Source organism: Marmota monax, unplaced genomic scaffold, assembly GCF_021218885.2.
Source record: "Marmota monax isolate L192 unplaced genomic scaffold, Marmota_monax_Labrador192_F-V1.1 WCK01_AAM20220418_F8-fsc00071, whole genome shotgun sequence".
Taxonomy (NCBI): Eukaryota; Metazoa; Chordata; class Mammalia; order Rodentia; family Sciuridae; genus Marmota; species Marmota monax.
In genome coordinates, this window is record NW_026695217.1 from 2,351,549 (window position 1) to 2,376,167 (window position 24,619).

Consider the following 24,619-nt stretch of genomic DNA (forward strand, 5'->3'; position numbering starts at 1 on the left):
TACTGGCTTGTGGTAAGGTCTGTGGTTAGAATTCATAAATTTGTAATGGATCTAGTCATTTTTCTGCCATTACGGTTTTGCTAGAGATGGCTAGAAAGATCAGCTGTTCCTACTTGGAAATTAGCTTGAATTTAATTGCATGGGATGCAGGAGAATCAGCAATCTGTGATAAATGTCCTTGAAGTTGAGGTCTGGGTTAGAAAAAGAAGATAAGTTCCTGTATTGGAGGTTTGCATGGGGTAGGGATGCAGGTTTAGTTGGAATGAGAGAGGTAGAGCGGCAAAGTGCATAGAAGGTTATAGTCAGAAAGCAAAAGTTGAGTTAGTAACTTTGAAAAGAGTTTGTATCCAGGATATGGCTGTGGACCAGGTCAGGGAGAGACTGGGTAGTACTCAGGGTCAGATGGCTGGGAGCCACTTGCAGAAAAACTGGGTACATGTGAAAGAGAGGGATCTTGAGAGAAGTGTTGTTTCAACTTTAATTGCTGATACAATTAAAGATAAATGTCTATGGGAAAAAACCTCAGTCTTGAAAAGTCAGATGTACCAAGAAGGTGATAATTGCAAGAAAAGGTCACATATAAAATACCCAATTAAGAACTTCATGGGATATTATATTGTCACCTAAATTGAGCCTCTCTGTTAGATATGAGTTTTGAAAAGGGGTCAAAGAGAAGGAAGCTTCAAGAACAAAAAGCATGCACAAAAGCATGCAAATGGTTATGGACCAGATTGTTTCTGAGCAAAAGCATAGACTGGGCTCAGGAACCTGGGAAGCAAGGCTGGTAAGTTATCATGCCAAACTATAGTGTTCTTACATAGTGTCCTGAGGCATGTGGACTTTGACCTTCTGGGAGGTCATCTCTGGTTCTAAGCAAGGGAAATTAAATCATACTCCATTTAGAAAATAGCTTTTACAACCATGTAAAGGATATACAAGGACAGTTGATTTATGAGAAGAGGGTCTCAAAGGGGTCGGCCTGTTAGCCCCCCAAATTCTAGAACTTCTGCAATAAAAAATATTTATGCAAGTGGCTAAAATCCAAAGTTACTTCTTTTTTGAATGAATTCTAATGGAAAGAAGGTACACTACTTTTTAAAATATGGCTGCATCTATAAAAACATATGGGAAGCTATATAGTTGTTCCCCCCCACCCCCAAAAAATATATCAAAAAAGAACCTTAGAGGCTAACTACATTGCTTAGACTGTCCCTATTGAATAAGTTCTCCCCAATGTGGCCAACACCATGCTTGTCAGACTCAGTTCTTCCTGTAGTCACTTGCTTCTCCCTTTCTTTAGTTATATTCATCTGTACCTGGACTGGACCCTCTTGGAAATCCTAGGTCATTTATGGTCTTGACTGGTTTTCCATTCAGGTTGCTTTTTTTAAGATGGTCATGTGGATTAGGCACAGTATGTGAGCTCAGTCCTTTTACCAGTACTCTTTTATTTGCTCTGAAACATTGTGTCACTGGAGCAAAAGAAAAGAGATGGTTGCCTGTTTATTCTCAGCAGGTTATGAAACGAAATTATTTTATTAAATTAAAACTATTAAATTATTTTGTTCATCTGTTTTATTTTTAGGCTCCTAAGCAAAATTATTCAAAATACCAGAGTTCCATGTGTAAAATTGCATATGTGAAATAATTAGTCTTTACCGGAATCCCTGTGATTTAAATCTCCAAAATCTACCTATTCTGGAATGATGTGGGTTTTTTGTTTTGTTTTTGGGTGGTGGGTATGAGGGATTGAACTTAGGGGTACTTGACCACTGAGCCACATCCCCAGTCCTATTTTGTATTTTATTTAGAGATAGGGTCTCACTGAGTTGCTTAGTGCCTCACTTTTGCTGAGGCTGGCTGTTTTAGTCAGCTTTTTCAATGCTGTGACTAAAGCAACTATGAGGAGGAAAAGTTTCTATGAGGGCTCATAGTACTCCTGGGGCTAGAGATGAGGCTGAATATCATGGCAGGAGAGTAGCAGAGGGAAGCAACTCACATCAGGAAGCAGAGAGAGACTCCAGATACAAAATATATACCCCATAGCCCTGCCCCCAATTAACCACTTCCTCCAGTCACACCCCATCTGTCTCTAGTCACCACTCAGTTAATCCCATCAGGGATTAATTCACGGGTGGTTAAGACTCTCAGTCCAATCATTTTTTTTCTCGGAAACTTCCTGCATTGTCTCACAGTGAGCTTTGTGGGGGATACCTCGTACCAAAGCGTAAGACTGGCTTTGAACTCATAATCCTCCTGTTTCAGCCTCCTGAGCCACTGGGATTACAGCTGTGTGCCACCAGGCCCAGCTGGAATGATATGTTTTTAAATAGTCTGATTCTTATTGATTGAAGAATTTTTCAAGTAGTGATTCTACTGTATAAGTTTTAAGTATTTCTCTTGTTGCCTTTTTTTCTTAAATCAGTAAGTGATAAACTATCTGTAATACCCTTTTTCTCTTACAACTTCAGTTAGCTCTAGAGAAAATCATTTGTTCTTTTTCTTTTCTGTTTCCCTTTATCAAACATGGAAGAGGCTATACATATTACAGTCAATTCAGTGAAAATGTTTAAGAGTGGGAGCCAGGTGCAATGGCGTATACTTGTAATCCTAGCAATTTGGGAGGTTGAGACAAGAGGATTGTGAGTTCAAGGCCAGCCTCAGTAATTTAGTGAGGCTTCAAACAACTTACACCCTGTCTCAGATTTTTGAAATAAATAAATTAAAAGGGCTGAGGACATTTGCAGTTGGCTAATAAGCAACCCTTGCCACCTAAAAAGAAAATAAAAAAATTTAGGGAGGGGACTGGCAAGCTCCAAACAGCTAATGCCTTCGAAGGAATGTCATTCATACAGACCATTTGAGGTCATGGGTCCAGAAGCCAGAAAGTTAGTGATCTCTCTTTATCCTTTTTTTTTTTTTAAGAACTATTTCAACAGTAAGTTTTGTGTATTCAAATCAGATATTTGAATAATTGGGTTATGTTAAAAAATCTGCTTAATATTTTTAACCTTTTAAGATTATATTTTATCTTTAAAGGGCTCTATGAATAGACCCTTTATAATTGTCTTCTGAGTCAATATGTTAATATGTTAATATGTCAGGTGTTACCTTAAAATTGCACTCTCTGCTTGCCTAGCACACGTGAGGCCCTGGGTTCCATCCTCAGCATCACGTAAAAATGAAGTAAAGATATTGTGTTCTCCTACAACAAACAAACAAATAAATAGATATATAGATAATTGCACTCTAAGGGCTGTGATAATGAAGTAAGCAAAATTAGAGTAAGTATATGAATGCTCCTAAGATTGAGAAATTTGATTATAAGATTTTGGGGAGGAAAGAAATGTTTACTTCTTGCTAGGAATGGAGGTAGTATTATTATTAACCCTTAGGTCAAGCATTTGGATGTTTTCAGATAATGTCTGTGTCTAAGACCCCAAGTGATCTTGCGTAAGGTTCTGTCCTCACCTAGTGTCAGTTTTACATGTGTGAATTGTGTTCCTCATTGAATTCTCATAAACATAAACTGAGATGATGCAGAAAAAGTTCTTAGCACCAGTCTAATTGTTGTGAGTGCTCAATAAATATTAGCTTTGGTAATAGTCTTGCAAGATGTTTTTCTTAGTCCACAATTATTTTTAAGTATAATATGGAACTTACTTACTATCTCTGACAACAGGAAGCAGTGACTTCTGTTGCCCCAAGATATGATGCTATAGACTAAATTGAAGTTTATTTCATGGCATGTTTACTTTTTTTGTTTGTTAATTAATTTAGGTAACTCCATTTCCAAATACTGGATTTATAAATGGGTTTACGTCTCCAACCTTCAAACCAGCAGCATCTCCTCTGACTTCACTTAGACAGTATCCTCCTAGAAGCAGGCAAGTTCCAAGCATGATTCAGACGCTTATGAGCTTCATGTTAACTGTTTTTTGTTTTGTTTTTCAGTAAGAAAGGTATATTTACCTTATATGTTAGGTATATTTGACCACTAGAAATGCTCATCAGAAAAAAAACTAATGAAAGTATTCAGCTACAGTCTACAAAGATTAAACACCAAAATTGGTTGCCTACATAAAGGACTAGATGGTCTTCAGAGAAGGCCTTTGAGATAACTTGTGCCATGTGTGTCTGCTTTTTAACTTTGTCCTGGACTTAGAGCAGAGCAGGGCCTTGGCACATGATTACATCATTGTGTGTGTGTGTGTGTGTGTATTGTGCATTAACTGTTCCAAATAACATTTTTTGTATTTGTTAAGTAGAGAACAGATTTTAGCTTAGCTGTTTGGCTTTAAATTCTTGTTAAATAATGCCTTGTTTTATAGCTCAGCATATATAAACATTCCATTTACAGGAATCCTAGTAAATCTCATCTGCGCCATGCAATTCCTAGTGCAGAGAGAGGACCTGGACTACTGGAAAGTCCATCAATATTTAACTTCACCGCAGATCGGTTAATTAATGGTGTTCGGAGCCCACAGACAAGGCAAACAGGGCAAACTAGAACGCGAATACAAAATCCTTCAGCTTATGCCAAGAGAGAGATTGGAACTGGGCGTGTGGAGCCAAGTAGTCTTGAATCCTCTCCTGGTTTAGGGAGAGGAAGGTAAGTTGTTATATATGATGCTGAATAGATACTGTGTGTCAGCCAGGCTTGGTGGCATACACTGGTACTGCCTGTCCAGCTACTTCAGAGGCTGATGGAGGAGGATCACAAGTTCAAGGTCAGCCTTGACAATGTAGCAAGACACTGTCTTAAAGTAAAAAAGTAAAAAAAAAAAAAAATTTAAGAGGACTGGTGATGTAGAGCACACCTGGGTTTTGTCCTTTGTATTATATCTTAAAATATTAATATTTTAAAATTTCTTAAATTTAGATGTTTTATAATTATTTTCTATATCTCAGAAAATCAAATTGAAAACTATAAATATTAAAGGTTTGTATACTTGCTGTGGTAATTGTTAACTTTTAGAGCAGAGGATTTAAATGGTTTATGTGTGTGTATATATGTAGTATGAAATTTTATTCCATGAGAACTGCAGATGGAATTGAACTCTTCTAGGTTGCAGCACTTGTAGGGAGTCTAGAGCTCTGCAGTTCTCAGACTCCATCTGTATGCCTGCAATCTCACTGTGGTTGTTGTCTCTGTCCCATGGGCTTCTTGCTTGTTTCCTTTCCACCTAGCAGTGGCTTAGAGTAGAGACATACCAGAGTTTGATATCTAAGCAAACCAGCATTTGAATTCCATTCCTATTAAATTTATCTATCAACAGAAACTGTCATGGTGAAGTAATGTCTGTCTATCATACATTTTCATACTGGGACAAGTAGTCTCATGCCCTAGGTGCCTCAGTGTCTCTTCATTACCTGGGACTCTTACCATGCATCATGAATGAAACAGCTTCCTTCTCCCTGTTTGCATGATATAGCTTGATCTTTCTTCTTGTTTGTTGTCTTGCCTTCTGTCTGTTTTGTATATCTGCCCACCCAAAGTCACTTGGTGCGTGTGGCTCGCTCGCGCTCGCTCTCTCTCGCGCGCGCTCTCTCTCTCTCTCTCTCTCTCTCTCTCTCTCTCTCGTTCTCTCGTTCTTTTTACATATGCATGACAGTAGGATGTATAAACTTACCTCTATGGAGAGGTGAGGTTAGAGAAGGTGAAGGTGGATCCTGGAGTTTCCCTCATAGTATTAACTAGGTCAATTCATCTCTAATTTGATAGGGACAGTCATGATTCTTTTCTGATGAATGATGAGCAAGCAGTTCATCCTTCCTGAGCCTTTTTTTCTTTTTTAAAAATAATTTTTAGTTGTAGATGAACATAATACCTTTATTGTATTTATTTATTTATTTATATGTGGTGCTGAGGATCGAACCCAGGGCCTCACAAGTGCAAGGCAAGTGCTCTACCACTGAGCTACAACCCCAACCTTGAGCCTTTTTTTTTTTTTAAACTTACCTTGAAAAGTTTTAAGAGAAGATATTTCTGTGGTCTCCCTATACAAAGTTTATAGTACAATGACTGACATACAGAAGCTCTAAAAGTGTTGGTTCGTATTTCTTCCTGGTACAGTAAAGGCACAGCTCCAAGATATTGCAGGTTTGGTTACATGCTACTGCAATAAAGCAAAAATTGTAATGAAGTGAGTCACAAACATTTTATTGGTTTTCTAGTACATATAAAAGTTATATTTACACCATGCTCTAGTAGTATAGTAAGAGTGCAGTAGCATCTGTTTTAAAAAAATAATGTATATGCCTTAATTTAAAAACATTGTTTTGGGGGCTGGGGTTGTGGGTCAGCAGTAGAGCACTTGCCTAGCAAATGTGAGGCCCTGGGTTCGATCCACCACATAAAAATAAATAAAATATGTGTACAGCTACAACTGAAAAACAAACCCTGTTTTGCTTAAAAATGCTAATAATCATCTGAGCCTTAAAATTCTGATCGTTTTGCTGGTGGAGGATCTTGCCTCCATGTTGATGACTGCTAAGTGATTAGGGTTGCTAAAAGCTGCGGTGGCTCTTGCAGTTTTTATTTTTATTTTTAATATTTTTAGTTGTAGATGGACATAATGACTTTATTCTATTTTTTTTTTTTAATGTGGTACTCAGGACCAAACCCAGTGCCTCACACGTGCTAAGCAAGTACTCTACCACTGAGCCATAACCCTAGCCCATGTTGCAGTTTCTTAAACTAAGAAAACTAAATCTCTTGCCATGTTAATTGACCTTTATTTTTATATATATGGCACATATATATTTATAAATAAATAAAGTAAATAATATATAGTATATATAAGTAAATAGTGTGTATGTGTGTGTATAAAGTTGTAGATGAGCACAGTACCTTCATTTATTTTTATGTGATGCTGAGGGTTGAACCCAGTGCCTCACCTGTGCAAGGCAAGTCACCACTCCTGAGCTCCAGCCTCTTGATTGACTCTTTGTTGTGGTTGTAAAACAGCATAAACAGAATTTCTTTCAAAATTGAAGTCAATCCTCTGAAATCCTGCTATTGCTTTATTGCCTAGTTTATGTAATAATATAAATCTTTTCTTCTTAACAATATTCAGAAGACCTTTACTAGGATTAGATTCCATTTTAAGAAATTACCTTTTATGCTCATCCATAAGACCTACCAGTGTTCATTAAAGTTAGGTCATGAGATTATAGCAATTCAGGCTACATTTCTAATTTAGTTTTCTTGCTATTTCCACTACATCTTCTAGTTATGTCCTTCACTGAACTCTTGAGCACTTTAAAGTCAACAATGAAAGTTGGAATCAGCTTTTTCCAAACTTTGTAAATGTTGATATCTTGGTCCCGTCCTTTGAATCACAAAGGTTCTTAATGGCATCTAGAATGGAGATTCCTTTCCAGGTTTTTAGTTTACTTTTCCTGTGGTGAGCCGTGTTTGTAGACCGCTGCCGCCATTAGAAGATGGCGCCCGGTCTCCATTGTGGATCTTGGTAAACAACTCCTTATTTGGGAGAGTTGGCACGCTGTCCCTCAGTACCCAATGATAAAACCCCGCGTGGCAGCTTTGGATTGGACTTGAGTAAGCTTTATTAGGCTGTGTGTGGGGGCGTGAGGAGAGAGAGAGCGCTTGAGAGAAACCTAGAGTTAAGGCCTGAATAAACCGCTGAAAGAAGAATCCTGTGTCGTGTCTTCCTTGCTGGTGAGGGGGTCGCAACATTTTCCCATATCATCAGAGGAATCATTACCTGTGGTATCTGTTCCCTTATGAAATGTATGTCTTATATTGAGATCTTAAAAGTTGAAATTACTCCTTGATCCGTGAACTGCATAATGAATGTGGTGTTAGTAGGCTTGAAAACTATATTAATCTGCATTGCCAGTGAGTCAATATTTTGAAGGGAGTCTCCCCCCAGCCCCAAGCAGCAGATCTCAATGATGGACTTACAATATTCAGTAAGCCATGTTGTTTACAGGTTTTGTTGTTGCATTTATAAAGCACAATTAGAGTAGAGTTACTGTAATTCCTTATGGCTCTAAGATTTTCATAATGGTAAATGAACACTGGCTTCAAGTTGAAGTCATCAACTGCCCATCCCCTAACACAGAATCAGCCTGTCCTTTAAAACAAGACATTGACTTTTCTCTATCTAGATGGCAGCATTTTCCAGTAGAAGACTGTTTCATCTACCCTGAAAACCCCATCACTGAGTGCAGCCACCTTTGTCAGCCATCTTAGCTTATCTCCTGGGTAACCTGCTGCAGCTTTTCCATCAGCACTTGCTGCTTCCCCTGCACTGCAATGTTATGGAGAAGGTTTCTTTCTTCAAGCTTCCTGAGCCATCCTTTGCTAGCTTCAAACTTTTCTTTAGCTTGCTCACCCCTCTCAGCCTTCCTAGAGTTGATCTCTGGATTAGGGTTTTTATTAAAGGAACATTGTTGCTGGTTTGATCTTCTCCCCAGACCACTAAAACTTCTCCGTATCAGCCATAAGGCTTTTTTGTCCAGTTATGATGCATGTGTACTTTTATTTCCTTCAAGAATTTTTTTCTTTTGCATTCATACCTTGGCTTTCAGCCAGTTCTAGCTTTCGATAGGCTTTCCTTGCTATGCTTTTTCGTTTCTAGCTTTTGATTAAAAGCAATAGATGTATAACTCTTTCTTTCACTTAAATACTTGAAGACCATTGTAGGGTTAATTTCAATATTAATTTCAGTATTCTTGGTGAGTCAGGAGGCCTAAGGAAAGGAGAGAGATGAAGTAATGATTGGTGGAGCCACCAGGACACATTTATCAATTATATAGTCAAAAGCTGTATCATTGACTGCACTGGGATCCTGTCAGCAGTATGATCAGTGGCCCTCACAAAATGCTCTCCTTGCCTTCACAGCACTTCACTAATACACTAGAAACCTACTGACATACTGGGGACCATGTGACAATAGGCCAAGCTGGAACCAGCTGGCTAACCGCCCATCACTCAGAATGTGAATAGCTGGGTGAAGACAGAGCTACAGGCCTGAGATGGGTTCTAATTCACAACCACAAAGTGTGACCCAGTGTGGCTAGCAATGTGGTTACAGATCTTGGCACTCAAAGCAATTGGAATAGTAACCTCAAGAGTCAAGTCACCATAACAATTTCAGAGTTAACAAAATGAGACACAAAGTAAGCACATGATATTGTATAAATGATACTGATACTTCTGCTTCACCCTGGGTTGTCACAAAACCTTCTGCTGTTAAAAAAACAGCATCTGAAAAAGAAAAAGAGGAGAACACGATAAAATGAGGTGTGCCTATATGTGCGTTTGGTGCATTTTGAGAGTTAAAGAGGAATCCAGAAGCAACTAATCCTATCTGTGCTGATTAAATCAGCATCTGTGAAGCTGGTGGTCAGATTGTAAGAGTGGCCACAGGCAACATGGTTTAGTAGAACTGGCATTGGACTGACTATAGGTCAGGAAAATAAACAGCAGCAGCTGTTTTGATACACATTTGGTTCATCAAGTTTTGAAGACTGAAAAGACAAAAGGGGAATATTGAATAATGCTGAGTTAGTGATGCTAGCTGGAGCTACCAACCTTAGGGTGGAGTTTGGGGTTGTTGGAAGCTAGGAAGGAAAGAGCCTGCAGAGCTAGGCACAGACTTCTAGGGACAGGGGTCTGCCTAGCTAGCTCAGTGCTGGTACCTCAGGGGCATGTGTAAAAGAGTATAAACTGGAAAGACAAGTTCTGTGCCCTCTTCAACCTCCCAGTACCTCTTAGCACTCTGTATTAATAAAAGCTTTACAAGAAGCTTCTTGGCAAAAGAACAAGGGGATTTGCAGAAACCCAGCCACATCACAAAGTAGTATAAAAAGGTAGGTAACTAACACCCTATACCTCTTAGACATTGTCACCATTTGTATCCTCCAACAGTGTTTGAACTTTAGTGTGGCAACTATCTGAAGCCTGTACCTTTGCCTGCCAATGCAGATTTATACAAAGGGAGACTCCAACCGTCTTCTCAGTCATGGAGTCATGCTCCCACCTAAGTAATCCACAGCCTGAGGGTATAGCTGCCATCAGTGATACAGGGGAGAGAACAGAGCTTAGCTAGCACACACCAATAGAGTACAATAGCCAGGGACGGCAGCATAGTTCCCACAGTCTGTTTTTTTTTTAAGCCAGTGAAGGTACAAAGAGCCTCCATAGCCCTTGTTTCGGAAGTGGGCTATGAAGTAGAGGTGAAGCATGTGATTTCCTTCTTTCTCTCTGCATTATGTGCTGTCTTCAGAGACATAATTGAGTGCCCTTGGGCCCTTCAGCAGGGTGATCCAGGCCTTCCTTCCTGAAGGACCTGATCCACTGTGGTCATGGCCCCCTTATGTCTCCTTGGCGGGTTGGTTTGTTTTTTCATTAACATTTTCTGTTGTACTGAAGCACTAAGAGGCTTCCAGAGAGCCCCCCATGGGTCCAGTTATGCTCTTCCTACCTTCATGCACAGCAGCTACCCATAGTTTTTGTCACCCCAGCCAGGTTCAATGCCAGGTGGTTGTCTAAGGTTTCGTCTCTAGAACCATGATGTTTCACCTGATAGAAAACATCATGGTTTGGGGTCTAAGACATGCAAACCACCAGCATTCAAAGTTGTGGGAATGAGAAGCACCGACTCTGGTATAAAAGTGATTCTCTATGATGCTGCAACCTCACCTCTGGTTATAGAGCCATGCTGGGTCACACTTTATGGTTGTGAATTAGAACCTATCTCAGGCCTGTAGCTCTGTCTTCACTCAGCTATTCACATTCTGAGTGATGGGCGGTTAGCCAGAAGGTTCCAGCTTGGCCTATTGTCACATGGTCCCCAGTATGTCAGTAGGTTTCTAATGTATTAGTGAACTGCTGTAAAGGCAAGGAGAGCATTTTGTGAGGGCCACTGATCACACTGCTGACGGATCCCAGTGCAGTCAGATTGGTATCCAGGACACTGCTTCTGTTCCAGTATGAAGGAGCTACTGTGGTCAGACACCACAGTTGTGATGAGCTGTACCCACCCATGGTGAAGGGCTGTCCCCACATGGGTTCCATGCGGTCCTGTCTTTTCAGCAGCAGCTGCAACAGATGCTCACACTGTTCACCCAACACCCCTCTTTTGAGATTATCTCATTCCTGTTCCTTTTCATCTCTCATCCAGCCAGATCTGTAGCTCCTTTGGAGGTTAGAGTGTGGATTGAGGGCAAGGAAGGACTGGTGGTTGAGGAGCCATGCTCCCTGTTCTTCCAGGATAGTGGATTGCTGCATCCATGTCCTAAAACCATGATGGATAGCTCAAGTCAGTGGTCACTAGTTCCACATTCAGGAGTTTAATCTCTTCTGGGGCCCAGTAGATAGCCAGAAACTATTCTGGATTAGTTTTTTACAGAAGGAGAGAGTACATTTTCTATTAAAGATGGCTTGGCTTTTTTTTTTTTTTTTTTTTTTAATATTTATTTTTTGGTTTTCGGCAGACACAACATCTTTGTTTGTATGTGGTGGTGAGGATCGAACCCGGGCCGCATGATGGCCTGGCTTTGATCCAGAATCCTAAAATGTTTGTGTTATACTTCTCCAAAAGGGGCTGTCCCCCATAGGGTCCATAGAATGTCTCTATTTGGTACAGAAAGTGAGGTTTCTAAGCTTATCCTTCTAATTAATAATGTCATCTTAGGTAAGACCACTTTTTGGTTTTCTGTAAATAAAGGAAGTAAGGTTATTTTTAAGAATTTGTAATCAGTTGAAAAGATAAAAAAGATAAATGAATAAAAATAAAATCATAAACTGAAATTCATTGGTGTCTTGTTAAACCACAAATCCTTCCAGGGAAGTGGGAATATCTCAGCCATCTTGGTGTTCTCAAGACCTTACATGATGTTACCACTTAATAAATGTTTGTTTATGCAGTTATAAGCTGCAGTGCTGCCTAGCATAGCCTTGCTGCATGCAGGGATCTAATTTTGAATGGTAGGAATCTAGAACACTCTTCATACAGCACACATTAGGGAGAGAAAACTCTTGGGATTTAGATAGCCTTGTGTGTTTTTTGTGGTAAGGGAAGTCACTGAAGCAGAAGAGAAGTATAAGGGAGGAAGAATGGGACAGGTTATCTGGGGTGTTTGAAATTTTGATGATAAGCAAATATGCATTTGATGAATTTCTTCTACATTTAGAATGACTCATCTGTGTAGTTCAATGTCAGACATTATATTTACATCTTGTCATTCCAGCTGAATGGATTCATATCTTAACAAAAATTTTAAGTAGCCACTAGGTAAATTATTTTAATATATATTTTTATACCTTTTAATGTTTACCTTTCCAGATATCAGTTTTAATTCTTTACTACACCCTTGTTGTTATTTTGTTTATCCTTTTAAAAGTGGGGCTTTTAAAGTCAAAAATCATCTTTGAAAGATTACAAAGTAATTAAGTCTGGTTGATGCATGCTTTGAATATGTAAGTATAAATACATGCTCAGTAAATTTTCCAAATGGGGAAAAAATAGCCTTTTTTGCTTTCCATTCCTCTAGGAAAAATTCCTTCGGCTATCGGAAGAAAAGAGAGGAGAAGTTTACAGTGAGTACATCAAGCATATGTCATTTTCACAAGACATTAATACTAAATAAACATGACAGGTAATCAGATGAGTTAAGGCTTCAACATGAGAAGGAACCTTTCAGAAAAGTTTTTCTTTTAAGGTGATATCTACAAGGAATAACCAGTGTTTTTGGTGGCCTAAAAAATTGTGGAGTTTTAAAAAATATAGATTGCTAACTGTTTTGTTATTCTATAGTATATAGATACGCACACTGTGGAATAGGTGCAGCCAAAGGCTGACTCTAAAACAGTACTGTGGTCTACACATGTGTGTCAGGCATGTTCCCAGTGTGAATAAATTAATTGTAGAATTTAGAACAAAGTAGCCCCCTCCCTGATCCTTGGGGAAACATCACAAGACTCCCAGGGATGCCTGAACCTTTGGATAATAATGAAACCTATAATTTAGTGCCATTTCTGTCTTAACTAAGCTCTTAACACACACTGTCGTTGCAGTTTTGCAGTTTGTGGTGCAGTAACAAAATTAGTATGAATTTCTTTTTTTTGTCTCAATTTCATAGATAGAAGATTCATTCCTACTGTTGATCTTAGCAACCACAGCATGCAATTTTATTTTTCAGTTGGAAGCTTTCACCGTTTTACTTAAGAGAAGCACTTTGTGGCTTAGCCAAATTGGCATCATCACTGTCCAAAACTTTGGAGCCATTAAGTAAAATAAGTGTCCTTTGAATATAAGCACCACAATACCACAGTCAATCTGGGATAATAAAGATGGCTGCTAAGTGACTAAGGCGTGTGTTGCATATACAGTATGAATACACTTGGCAAAGTAATGGTTCACGTCCCAAGCAGGTCAGAGCAGGACAGTGCAAGATTTCATCATGCTACTCAATATGACATGGTTTAAAACTTATGGATTGTTTTTTTCTGAAATTTTCTTTAATATTTTGGACCATGGGTAATGGAAACTGGAACATAAAATCATCAGTAAGGAGGTACTGCTGTAATTAGAGCCATTAGACAAGCAAAATAAGCTTCAATATAGAAATTTGTTCATCAGTTCTTTTCATTCAAAACATTTTGTCATCTACACAGTATATACAAAACATCATTGCCTTCTGCTATAATTGACAGGACAAATCCCAATTAAGTATAAGTTCTTTTGTGTGGTAAGTATATGAGATGTGGTCATTTTGCTTAAATGGATTAGACAGAGTCTGTCCTGTGGAATATATATATTCAAAGTGGAAGCGGGATCTTTTCAACCCTAATGATAGGAGAATATTGTAGCAAAACCAGCATTGTATATAAAGACATTTAAGGAAGATATCCAGTGGACTTGTAGATAACAGAATTCCACACTTGGAGAACTAGAAAAAACCTTGAGAAAATTCTTGGTTCAGCACCCTTAGCCATTGCGTGTGTGCTTTATCATCACAAAAGATACATTCTCTTATAGAACTCAGAAATTCTCCCGGTAATAAGTTCAGTCTAGTTTTTGGTTAATCCTTTGGCAAGGCAATTCATGTTGTTTAGTTACATTTTTTATTAGTGAATCTCTATGGACAGATAGACTAACCAAGAGTGTCATTTGCCTGTCCATATTCTACACTCTTGTTCTGAAGCATTTTCATTCCATTTCTAGTTATTTTGTTTTCCTGATTGATGTGTTCATACTTGTTAACCAGTTAGAAGTTCAGGAATATAACTCATGTGTTACATTTATTGTAGAGAATACACCAATTGTAACTGCATACTTTAATTTACAGACAGGTACAAATATGTGAACATTTGAGCCCAACCAGGAGCAGCAGTTTTACCTCAGCTATAAGCATTCAAATCCTAAACTCTGCCTTCAAAGTCAAGTCCTAATCACTTTGTAACTCCAACATACTGTCTTCTCTTGCCCTTAAGATTTAGAAACTTTTTTGTGAAGACTCAAAATGCTTATCCTTTGAAATGGCATTCATCTCAGAAACATGTAGGTGTTTTTAAACCTCTAAAACTGTTTGAATGCCAGGCATAACCCGTGATCCTAGCAGCTTGGGAGGTGAGGCAAGAGAATCAAAAGTTCAAGGCCAGCCTCAGCACCTTAGCAAGGCCCTAAGCAATTTAGTGAGACTCTCTCAAAATAAAAACAAAAAGGGCTAGAGATGTGGTAAAGTACTCCTGGGTTTAATCCCTGGTTTAAAAAAACAAACAAACAAAAAAATTGCTTTGAGGTCTCAGTGTCTGTGTGTGTAACTTAGAACTTTGCTGGATTATTTTGAGCACTGTGTTCATTTTACTGGATCGTAGGGAGCATGCAAGTGGTTAATAAGTAGAAGTCTAAGGGGCTGGGGTTGTGGCTCAGTTGTAGAGTGCTCGCCTAATGCAAATGGAAAATAAATAAATAGAGGTATTGTGTTAATCTCCAACTAAAGTGTTATTTTAAAAAAATTAAGTACAGGTCTGGTTCTGAGAGAACATAACCAAGTAAAGCTAAACTAAAAGTAGGCACTTCTACCACTTAAAGACATGGTGGGGATGCCCAAAATAGTTGTATTCTTTTAGCTTAGATCCATGTTCATCCTTTAATCTGCTTTGACTTGAGTTCTGACATATTTCTTCTGGATTCTGGTCTCATAGGGAATAATCCTGTTGATATAAATTTCTGGGAAATGTTGGCCCATTGTTCATTGTTTGCAGACTTTTTTCAGACAGATGTGATAATCCAAATATTCTTTGCCTTACTCTTGTGTGTTCTTTCTTCACACTCTTGTGACTTTGTGGGGTGTTGTTCTGTTTCAGAGCAGCCAGACTCAGTCTCCAACACCACCAAAGCCTCCATCACCAAGCTTTGAACTGGGACTGTCCAACTTTCCTCCATTACCTGGAGCTGCTGGCAATTTGAAGACAGAGGACTTGTTTGAAAACAGGCTATCTAGCTTGATCATAGGACCATCAAAAGAAAGAGTAAGACGTTACAAGCCAAACAGTTACTGACATACACCGAGCACTGATTGGTGCCTGGAACTTTGCCAAGCTCTTTACGCTATTATTTATTTGTTTGTTTGTTTATTTATTTATTTATAAATCCTCCTGAGAGGTTTGGAGAGGTTGAGTGATTTGCAAAGTACACTCGGTGTTGTCAGTGTTGGACCCAGGGCCAGGGTGTGTGTGGCTCTGCCATCTGCTGATGTCAGAGGTAGAACCTGCGTACGGTGTGCTATGTATACTGTCATTGGAAACCTAGGTTGCATTTTCCTTATTGTCATTTTGATACCCTTTATTTCACAGGACAACAGAATAAAATAGAAAAATCTGAATTATACTAGAAGTAACAGTTTCTAATAATCTCCATAGGGCAAGTAGCAAGAAGCTTGGAGTAACTTTGCTATAATGTAATAGATTTGGGTGATACTGTAGGCCACCATACAAGGTGTCAGGAATTACCACCCCAAGGATCAGCCTCAGCTACCTGGGTCAAAGGCGCTTCCTTTCTGGCGCTCCTGCTACATTCTTATGTAGGGATTTGTCCTGCTGCAGAATCAGTGTTTTAAGGCTGTGAAAGTTACAAAGAAACAGCTTTCTCCCCATCTGTTAACTGTGTGTGTGCCCCCCAAGGAGCTGAAGCTGTCCTTAGTATAGGCACTCCCTAGTCCACAGTTCTCAAATCAGAATCGCCTGTGTGTATCTTTGTCCAGTGTAATCCACCACCACCACCTTTTCTGCTGTCACCTGACAGCAGAATTTCCATGGCTCTGGATTTGGGGGCAGGAACCATTCCACATCCCACATTAAGAACCACTGTAGTGGACGTGAACGTTCCTCATTTACTAGGGCAGAGTATAAGATGGATTTTGCTGCAGTATCTTGAGACTAAGATCAGGTGAAATGCTTAGTCCTTTGCATATTGGTAAGTGATAATTTCTCCTGTTTTTAACCTTGGAGGTTGTGTGTATTGCAGGGTTCTAGATCTTATAGTAAACAATGGCGTTAGAGAATTGGTGCAATTTAATAGCCCTAACCACTGGTTTTCAAACGTGGCCTGCTCCCCCAGAGGATGGGTAAGAGAGAACAGGCAGGCTCCACCCTGGTTCAGAAACAGTAGCTACTGCTTTGTGAGTTTTGAGTTTCTCTGTAACATTTCTCTTGAGGAAAAAAAATCATTACTTGAGGAAAATATGAACCTGATTGCATGGCCAGGGGATATGGTCTGCATTATTGCTGCTTAGGGGTACATCTCCAACAGCTTCTTGCATTTACTGGACACTCAGATTTTAGAGCTGCAGAGAAGGACTTTAGAGGTTAGACGTTCGACCCCTCCTTTATTAATGTGGGGCTTGTGAGCGTCACTCTGGCTCTTTCCAAGCTCAGTAATATGTCTTTGTTGAGTGACATCAAGGCTGAACATATCTTGAATTTAAGTACCCTTTACAAAAAGGAAGCTTTAGCATTCCTCAGTTCTGCCAATTGTTTATTTGTCCTGTTGCCTTTCTTAAATTACCTAACAATGTCATTATGTACAACATGAATAAGATTGAATTTGTATGAAATAGTTGCTGCACAGGAGTTGCTAACTGAAGTAAGAAGATCTGGATTTATTTATTCTTTGCTTTGTAGCCTTAGACAAATTAATATGAATGTTCTAGGCCTCAGTTTCCTCACCTGTTAAACTGGGAACATTAACACATCTGCTTCCCCAGGTTGTTTGTGAACTCAAGTGAGGACTCCTATGAGTACCTACACTTACCACAAAGTACTCAAATGCATTTTAGTAAGTTACAAGAATGAGTCATATTCATCTATGTTAGGAGCTCTACACTTAGCTGACTTTGAGAGCTTATTAGCTGCCAGGCTGAGGTGAGTCCTCAAGTATCAAATGAATAAGAGGTGTTAAATAGCTATTCAGTTGAGAAAATAAGCTTGCAGATAATTATCATAGGAATGCAGAAGAGACAGCCCAGGACACTAGATCAGTTTCTGCATTTGCTGAGAAGAGGGATGAGTGCACTATAGGCAGAGGAAAAACTTGGACCTTTTTTTTGACAGTTTTGCTGGAGAGAACCATCTTCTCTGTCCTTACGCTGACTTGACTGTTTTTCAGGGGGGTTAGGGCGTTATTCTGTTCCTAGGATAGGATGAATATACAACTGTATTTGGCATTCAGCCCTGCTTGTACCCCTCACAGGAACACAGGAACCAGGCTCTGCAGACGCATTTGAGGTTTCTGTCCTTGTATTAATTGGTAGATCCTTACCTCTTTTTACCAAAGATCTGATGAATGCTGCTTTAGCCTGTCTTAAATTGTTACTCTGGTGATTTTCAGAGCCTCAATGCAGATGCAAGTACAAACACTATACCTGCAGTGGTCCCTAGAGAGCCCTCAGTGCCGGCTTCCTGTGCTGTATCAGCAACATATGAACGAACCCCTTCCCCAGCCCATTTACCCGAGTGAGTATTAATGTTCAACTGACAGTGTGTAGTTTACTAATTTGAGTGACCCATAATGACACATCAAATTCACATACTGGCTGATATTTTTTACAGGGATCCCAAGGTGGTAGAAAAGCAGAGAGAAACCCACAGCATGGACAGACTCTCTTCTACCCTCACTACAACCGCATGTAAATCAGTGCAAGTGAACGGAGCTGCCACTGTAAGTATTTGTTCTTGTCTTCTTCCCCCAACAGTCACAGAGACTTTAGTGTGACAAAAAGACACAGCACTGCCCTCTTGCTCGTTTTTTTTTTGTTGTTGTTGTTGTTTATTGTTTTTTAATTTTAAATTTTCGTTTGTAATGTAGGCACTTTTTTTTTTTTAATTTATAGTTGTAAATGTAGAGCCTGCCTTTATTTCATTTGTTTATTTTTCTATGTGGTGCTAAGGATTGAACCCAGTGCTAGGCAAGTGCTCTGCCACTGAGCCACAGCCATAGCCGTCAGCTCACTTTAATCCAATCTAATGTGATGCATTTTTTATGTGTATCTGTGTGTATTATTTTCTGTACAAAATACCCTGAATATTGACTAACAGTTCTCCACTTACTACCCTGGTCACTTCTCTTCATGACACCTTAGAGTCCTTCCATTTCAGTGTGGATTGATAGAGGTTTCTTGAGTAGTAACAATACTCCCCAACTCCTGTTCTTCCATAGAAATTTTGATCAGTTTAGCATTTACACTGTGATAAAAAACAGAAGAATATTCCAGGTTTACCTGGAATACACCTGCATACACCTGTAATTCCAGCTACTTGTGTACCTGAAGCAGAAGAATTGCAAGTTCAAGGCCAAGCCAAGCAACTTGGTGTCCTAAAAATTAAAAGGACTGTGGATGTAGCTCAGTGGTAAAGCTCCCCTGGGTTCTAGTACCAAAAAAGGGGGGTGGCAGAGTAACTAGAAAGAAAAAAATGGATGAGCTCTTACCCTATGTGACTAGCAGATCTTCATTCTGGATTCCAATTGCTCTTCCTTCCTGTCTGGTAGATTTATTTTTTGTGAGAATAGCCTCTCTTACCCTGACTTTAGTCATTCTCAGTTTGGGCTTGGGTGAGCTGTTTAGATTTGGAGGTTAGGAGTTAAGCCCTTTAGCCCACTAGGTTGAATGTTTTTAATAGGGTAAAATAATTAGCACAGTTTTGGGTAGGTAGCATATATTAATTATCTTTTTTGCTCAGCCATCATGATTCCGCATGCCTTAAAACCCTATTACACTTTTCAAAGTTTTTGCTTTTATCTTCGTTGTTCTTAAGCTTATATTTCCTGCCCTCTAATTTGAAATGTGTTTAAAATTTTAAAAAAGTTGCGAGGGCTGCTGTATGACAGCTGGGCTCCCCCTTGTGAGCACCTTGGAAAGCCTGCCTCTATGTGCTGAAGAAAGTAGTGTTAGTGTCTTTTTCTTAAAGCATCATTTTTCCCCCTTAGGCCTCTTCTTAGGCTTCCACATTGCCCAGGAACTCTTAAAGGCTGCACAGTGGACAGACTTTGGGCACATTGGGTTCACACATCATTGCTATACCTTTTCTAATTTTACCCATTTTATAAAAGTAAAAGTACCTGTAAAGATGAAAATTTACTTACAATTGAAACTTTCTTTTTACTTTCACTTGATTTCCCATGTCATCCTTGGAAATGTCATTTTGTATATGTAATTTCACACTTGTCTGTTTCCAGGAATTGCGAAAACCCAGTTATGCAGAGATTTGTCAGAGAACGAGTAAAGAGCCTCCTTCCTCCCCATTACAACCCCCAAAAGAACAAAAGCCAAACACTGTTGGTTGTGGGAAGGAGGAAAAGAAGCTCACTGAGCCCATGGAGAGATACAGGGAGCCTTCTGCCCCCAAGTCCACTCCTGGAGCCCCCAAAGACCAGAGGAGGCAGCCGGGGCGCCGACCCTCACCCCCAGCTGTCGGGAAGCGTCTCAACAGAGAACAGAACACTCCCCCGAAGTCTCCTCAGTGAAAACTGTATGCCTGGGAGGGGTCGCAAAGAGCTGTATTAACCACAAACAAAACTCTTCCCACTCAGTACAAGAATGAGTCGCTGGTTAGGAGTTTGCAGTGTCTGTGAGGCCCATGGGATGCCTGCAAGTTATTTTTCTTCTGTGAGTCGGATTCTCCCACTCTTGAAAAAAATCTATTTTTCAGGATTTAATTAATATAAACCTTATTTTAGGTTGGTGCTTAACTGGAGGTGATGCATAAGTCTGATTTTTTTCAGGATAGAAAAATGCATTTATCCTAACAAATTGATATTTTTTATTATGCCTCCACGTGGCTCTGAACGTAAGCTATATATAGTGAGTTTTTCTAAATTAAGGGAACTATGCTACTTTGTGGGGTTTTTTTTTTTTTTAAATAACTGGTCTGCAAGTGCATATCTTTAGTGTCCCAGCAGATGGATGAGGGCTGATAGCGCTGACAGAGGCAGCCCCCGCCTCACAGAGGAAGGGGCTGTCAGTGTCAGGGCGCCAACATACTGGCATGGAGCTGTGTTTTCATCTAGACCATTAACAGGTGATTCTAGCTTTTTGATTTAAAAAAAAAAAAAAAGTCCTTTTTTTGATCTAGTGGGCAGAATGAACCTGCAGAGAGCACCCTAGAAAGATTTGACACCTTAGAATTTTGAAGTATTGCAAGCAAGTAACCAGCTTCTCACTCCAGTTTCAAGTGGCTATTATGTAAAATAAATTCAAAGCACATTGTGAATAGAACCTAAATGAAAATATAAACTTTGTTGCCCACTGACACATTACCACAAGTTGTACCATGATGTTGTTTTGATCCCTGTGAGCTGGCTGCCTGGCTCCTGGCCTTGTGCCTGCTCTGTGCACATTTCTGTCCATGTCCCCCTAAGCACTCTCATTGAAGAGTCCACATCTTTAGTCAGCTCCATGTGGATGTCTTCCTGTACCTCTGCATCGGCACATGGATTTAAAAGTATGTAACCGTGAAAGAATGGTGTTTGTGGTTTTCCCCCCTCTTCGGCTGGTGGAGGACAGAAATTCCTGCTCTTTTTACCTCCAAGATGAGGGTCTCATTGATTCACTTCTAGAAGTGTTGCACTTCTGATGAACAAGGATGCACTAAAGTTAGCAAGTTTATAATAAAGTTAAATATAAATTATTTTGTTTTAAAATGCCTAAAATTTTTCTTTAAGTATTCTAAGCCGCAGACATTAAAATATTTCCTGCTAAATGTAACCATACAGTTTATTCCACAAAATGTTATTTAACAAGACTGAGGGTTTTTTTTAAAAAAAAAAAAAAATTATTTCCATCCAATATTTAAAGACTTGAATTTTATTTAAACTTGAAAATGACTTTGCCTTAACTTTTGTATAAGACAGCTTAGAGCTCATGGAGACCGGCCCCTGGGTTGGCAGGAGTGGATCAGAGTTACTCAGTTACCGGTGTGGATCTCTTGTCGTTAGCTTTGCTGAGTAAGCATACTGTAGTACAAGAACTAGTGGTAGTTTTTGTAATATACCTTAAAGATCTTCAACAGTTGATCTTTTTTCAGATTGTTGAAAAATCCTGTAAATGCAAATAGTCGATACTGTATTAAATATGTGCACTTGGGAGTGTGCTTTGCTTGTACAGTTGTAAATAATCAGAACATATTAAAAAGGTACCCTACAGAGAAAAATCTGATAAAAATTATTGATATATTATAAATGTTGCTGTTGAGCTGGATGTAGATAAACTAAATGTTGTGGTTTGAACATTATTTTAATTTGTTGAGGTTTTTCCCCCCCCCCTCTTATTGGTGTGTTGAACTGATTCTGCCTCTTTGCTGCAAAAGGGAAGTGGAAAGTCTTATTAAAAGCCTTCAGATGTTTTCATATTCTTAAAAAGGATGTAAGTACATGCTAATCATATCTAATGTGAAAGGGTTTTGAAGATTAATATAGAAAGCAGAAACTAGCAGGATATTCAAGTGAAAGGAAAAAAAAAATCTAATTAAAAAATACACTGCTAAGTGTTAATCCTGCCAGAAAAAAACATGCCTGATGTATTTGACCGTTTCTTTTCAGAGCAGTTGTCATTATTCAAATATATAGAAATAAACACAATGCTAATAGGCTTCAAATACCCATTAAAGGAACATGGGAATTAATTTCTTTATAGTTGTCAGATCACTGACCAAGAAGGAAAAAAAGTCAGAAGTGATTGATTTCTTAAACCCAAGCTAACAGATACTATAAAAGCTGGAAAGGCGAGCTCTGAGACCTAGGGTCCTTCATGTCACATATTTGCTGGAGGAGGGCCAGGGAATTGATAGCCACCTCATCCCCAAGACACAACACCCACAAGGTGAATCCTGGTTTTTAATAATGGGAAGTCCTTTCCCCAAGGCGCAAGCATTGCAGCGCCATGTGTGTAGGTAGCCAGCTATATAGTTTCTCAGTTTGTTTTATGAGCTGAAAGTATAAAGGTCAGCAGCTGCACACAGGAGAGCAGGTGGGCACGTGTTGGCGTAGGTAGTCATGACAGTGAGGGTGCTGTTCTGGTGGGTTCTTCTGCCATTTAGAGTAGGTCAGTGCACTGTTGATTTCTGCTTAGCCAGTGACCGTCTGGCATCAAGAGCTGAAATTATGTTCAGATGTCACTTTTATAGCACTCTGTTTAATTAAGCAAAGGTGATATGCCAAATCGCTACATGTCAAAACAAAACAAGACAAAAAACAAAACGACCTTTCTGATAATACCTTAAGATTTTCCATTCAGATAGAAAATGGGAGTTATCACTATAGGAAGCTGTGAGGGCGCATGCAGACTGTTGCTGTGTCACATACAGCTAATGATATGTGGTTTTCATACTTTTTATTTACTCCTTCCTTTCTCGGCAGTATCTTGAGTTATAGAATCAAATACTGCAGTCACAAATGACATTTTAACTTGTAAAATTGTGTGATACTTATCATTTGGAAATATAGGAGTAAGAATCTGGCCCGTGTCACCAGACATGAATTTTGAGTGGTCGCTCTCTAAGAATTGGTGTCATGATGTCTCTGATCAGTCCCTCCTGTCATTGCATCACTGGTTGCCACTAGTGGGTGGCAAAAAATGTCTTATGTTGCTGTATTAGGATTTTTGCAGTTTACATTTAAAAACTGGTTCGATGTATCACAACAGGTGACTGATGGTGCATACCTGTCTTTGTGTCCCCTTCAGTGAGCTATACTCGTGGGTTTTGTGTGCTTTGTAGCCTGTTAACATGGAAAGCAGCAGACAATCGAAGATTCAAGGAGTACTAACAGCTGCCAAGTCACAGAAGTGTAATGTGGAAGCTTTCTTGAGGGTTTACTTTTTGTTCTACTTCTTTTCATTAAGACTGGAATCAAGCTTACATGTAAACTATTGGTAATTTAAGTTTCCTTTTGTGTCATTCAGTGTAAAACTGTCTAATTTGGAAAAAAAATGTAGGTTATGAAAAATAAAGATTTAGGCACTGTTCAGTTTTTCTTTTGATTTTTTTAATTAAAACTTTCTTCAAGAATGCTTTTTTTTTTTTTTTTTAATGATTTTTTTGTTTTGTTTGGTTTTTGGTTTTTTTTGGTCTGTTCCCATCAGTGTGTATGAGAAATACACAGGTGCCCAAACTTAGTTTGAGTTGTAAAGGCTGCCCAACGTGTGAGTTGATCCACAGCATTCGGGTTTCCCTCTCATGTATTAAAAGTGTGCAGAATGAGCATTAAAATCAAGTGTTCATGAAGAGGCTATTATTGAGCCCAAGGTTTACCACAAAAAGTAAATATTCCTGGGTAAGGATTTCCTATTTCTTTTTTGTTAAAATGACGACGCCTCTCCTAACAAGTCCCCAGAGTTATTTGGAATTGCTTTTGAGTCGGTGTGGTCTCCAGATCACAAGTGAGTGGTCTCAGAAAACAAACTTATGGACTCCTGCCATAAATACTGGTGCCAACATGCATCTGAGGCTGAGGTGGGTGAAACAAACCTACTAGACCTTGGTCTGATTAAGTTGTTAACTGACTGGTTTTTCTCTGCTGCAAGTTGCCTTTTCATATCTTTTCCCCATTTTTCTACCAGGTTATCTTTTTTTATTGAAATAATGATTATCTGTTTTGTCTATGAATCCATTGTTTTACATGTACATATATATATATATAAAATATTTTGTCAGTGTACCAGTTGTCTTAACTTTATTTAGAGTAGTATTATTTTTATAGTTTTTAATTATTATGTAGTAAAACTTATCAATCTCCTTTGTGGTTTGAGAGTCTTGGTCTCGTTTAAGAAGTCACAAAGGTAATATTTTCCATACTTTTGTCTTTAATCCAGCTGGAATTTTGATTTCCTGTGTGTCTGTGTAGTCTGAGGTAGGAATCCAGTTTTAGTTTTTGTTAAATGGAAAGTTTCTTTTTCCAGTATCATTCATTAATTATTTCTCCACAGATTTGTAATGCCACTTTTGTTACTTCAGAGTAACTACCCACATATGCCTGGATCTTTATCTTTATCTTTTCTCTCTTTGGACTGACACCATAGTGTTTAATTCACCCATCATTCTGTGTTACTAAGAGTTTTTTTAACAGAATTCATCACAGTTGAAACAAAA

General features: G+C 38.9%; 1 protein-coding gene across 2 annotated transcripts in view; it reads left to right on the plus strand.

Annotated features, from left to right (window-relative positions):
• Larp4b (La ribonucleoprotein 4B) overlaps positions 1 to 23,498 on the plus strand; it is a 92,779-nt gene extending 69,281 nt beyond the window's left edge. For both annotated transcript variants that reach the window (XM_046432016.2, XM_046432015.2), the window contains 7 exons: positions 3,781 to 3,887; positions 4,361 to 4,612; positions 12,529 to 12,574; positions 15,347 to 15,511; positions 17,868 to 17,992; positions 18,089 to 18,197; positions 19,713 to 23,498. In XM_046432016.2, coding sequence (XP_046287972.1) covers positions 3,781 to 3,887; positions 4,361 to 4,612; positions 12,529 to 12,574; positions 15,347 to 15,511; positions 17,868 to 17,992; positions 18,089 to 18,197; positions 19,713 to 20,000 — 1,092 coding nt within the window. In that variant the 3' untranslated portion in view covers positions 20,001 to 23,498. The remainder of the gene's footprint in view (positions 1 to 3,780; positions 3,888 to 4,360; positions 4,613 to 12,528; positions 12,575 to 15,346; positions 15,512 to 17,867; positions 17,993 to 18,088; positions 18,198 to 19,712) is intronic.
• Positions 23,499 to 24,619: the final 1,121 nt, after the last annotated feature.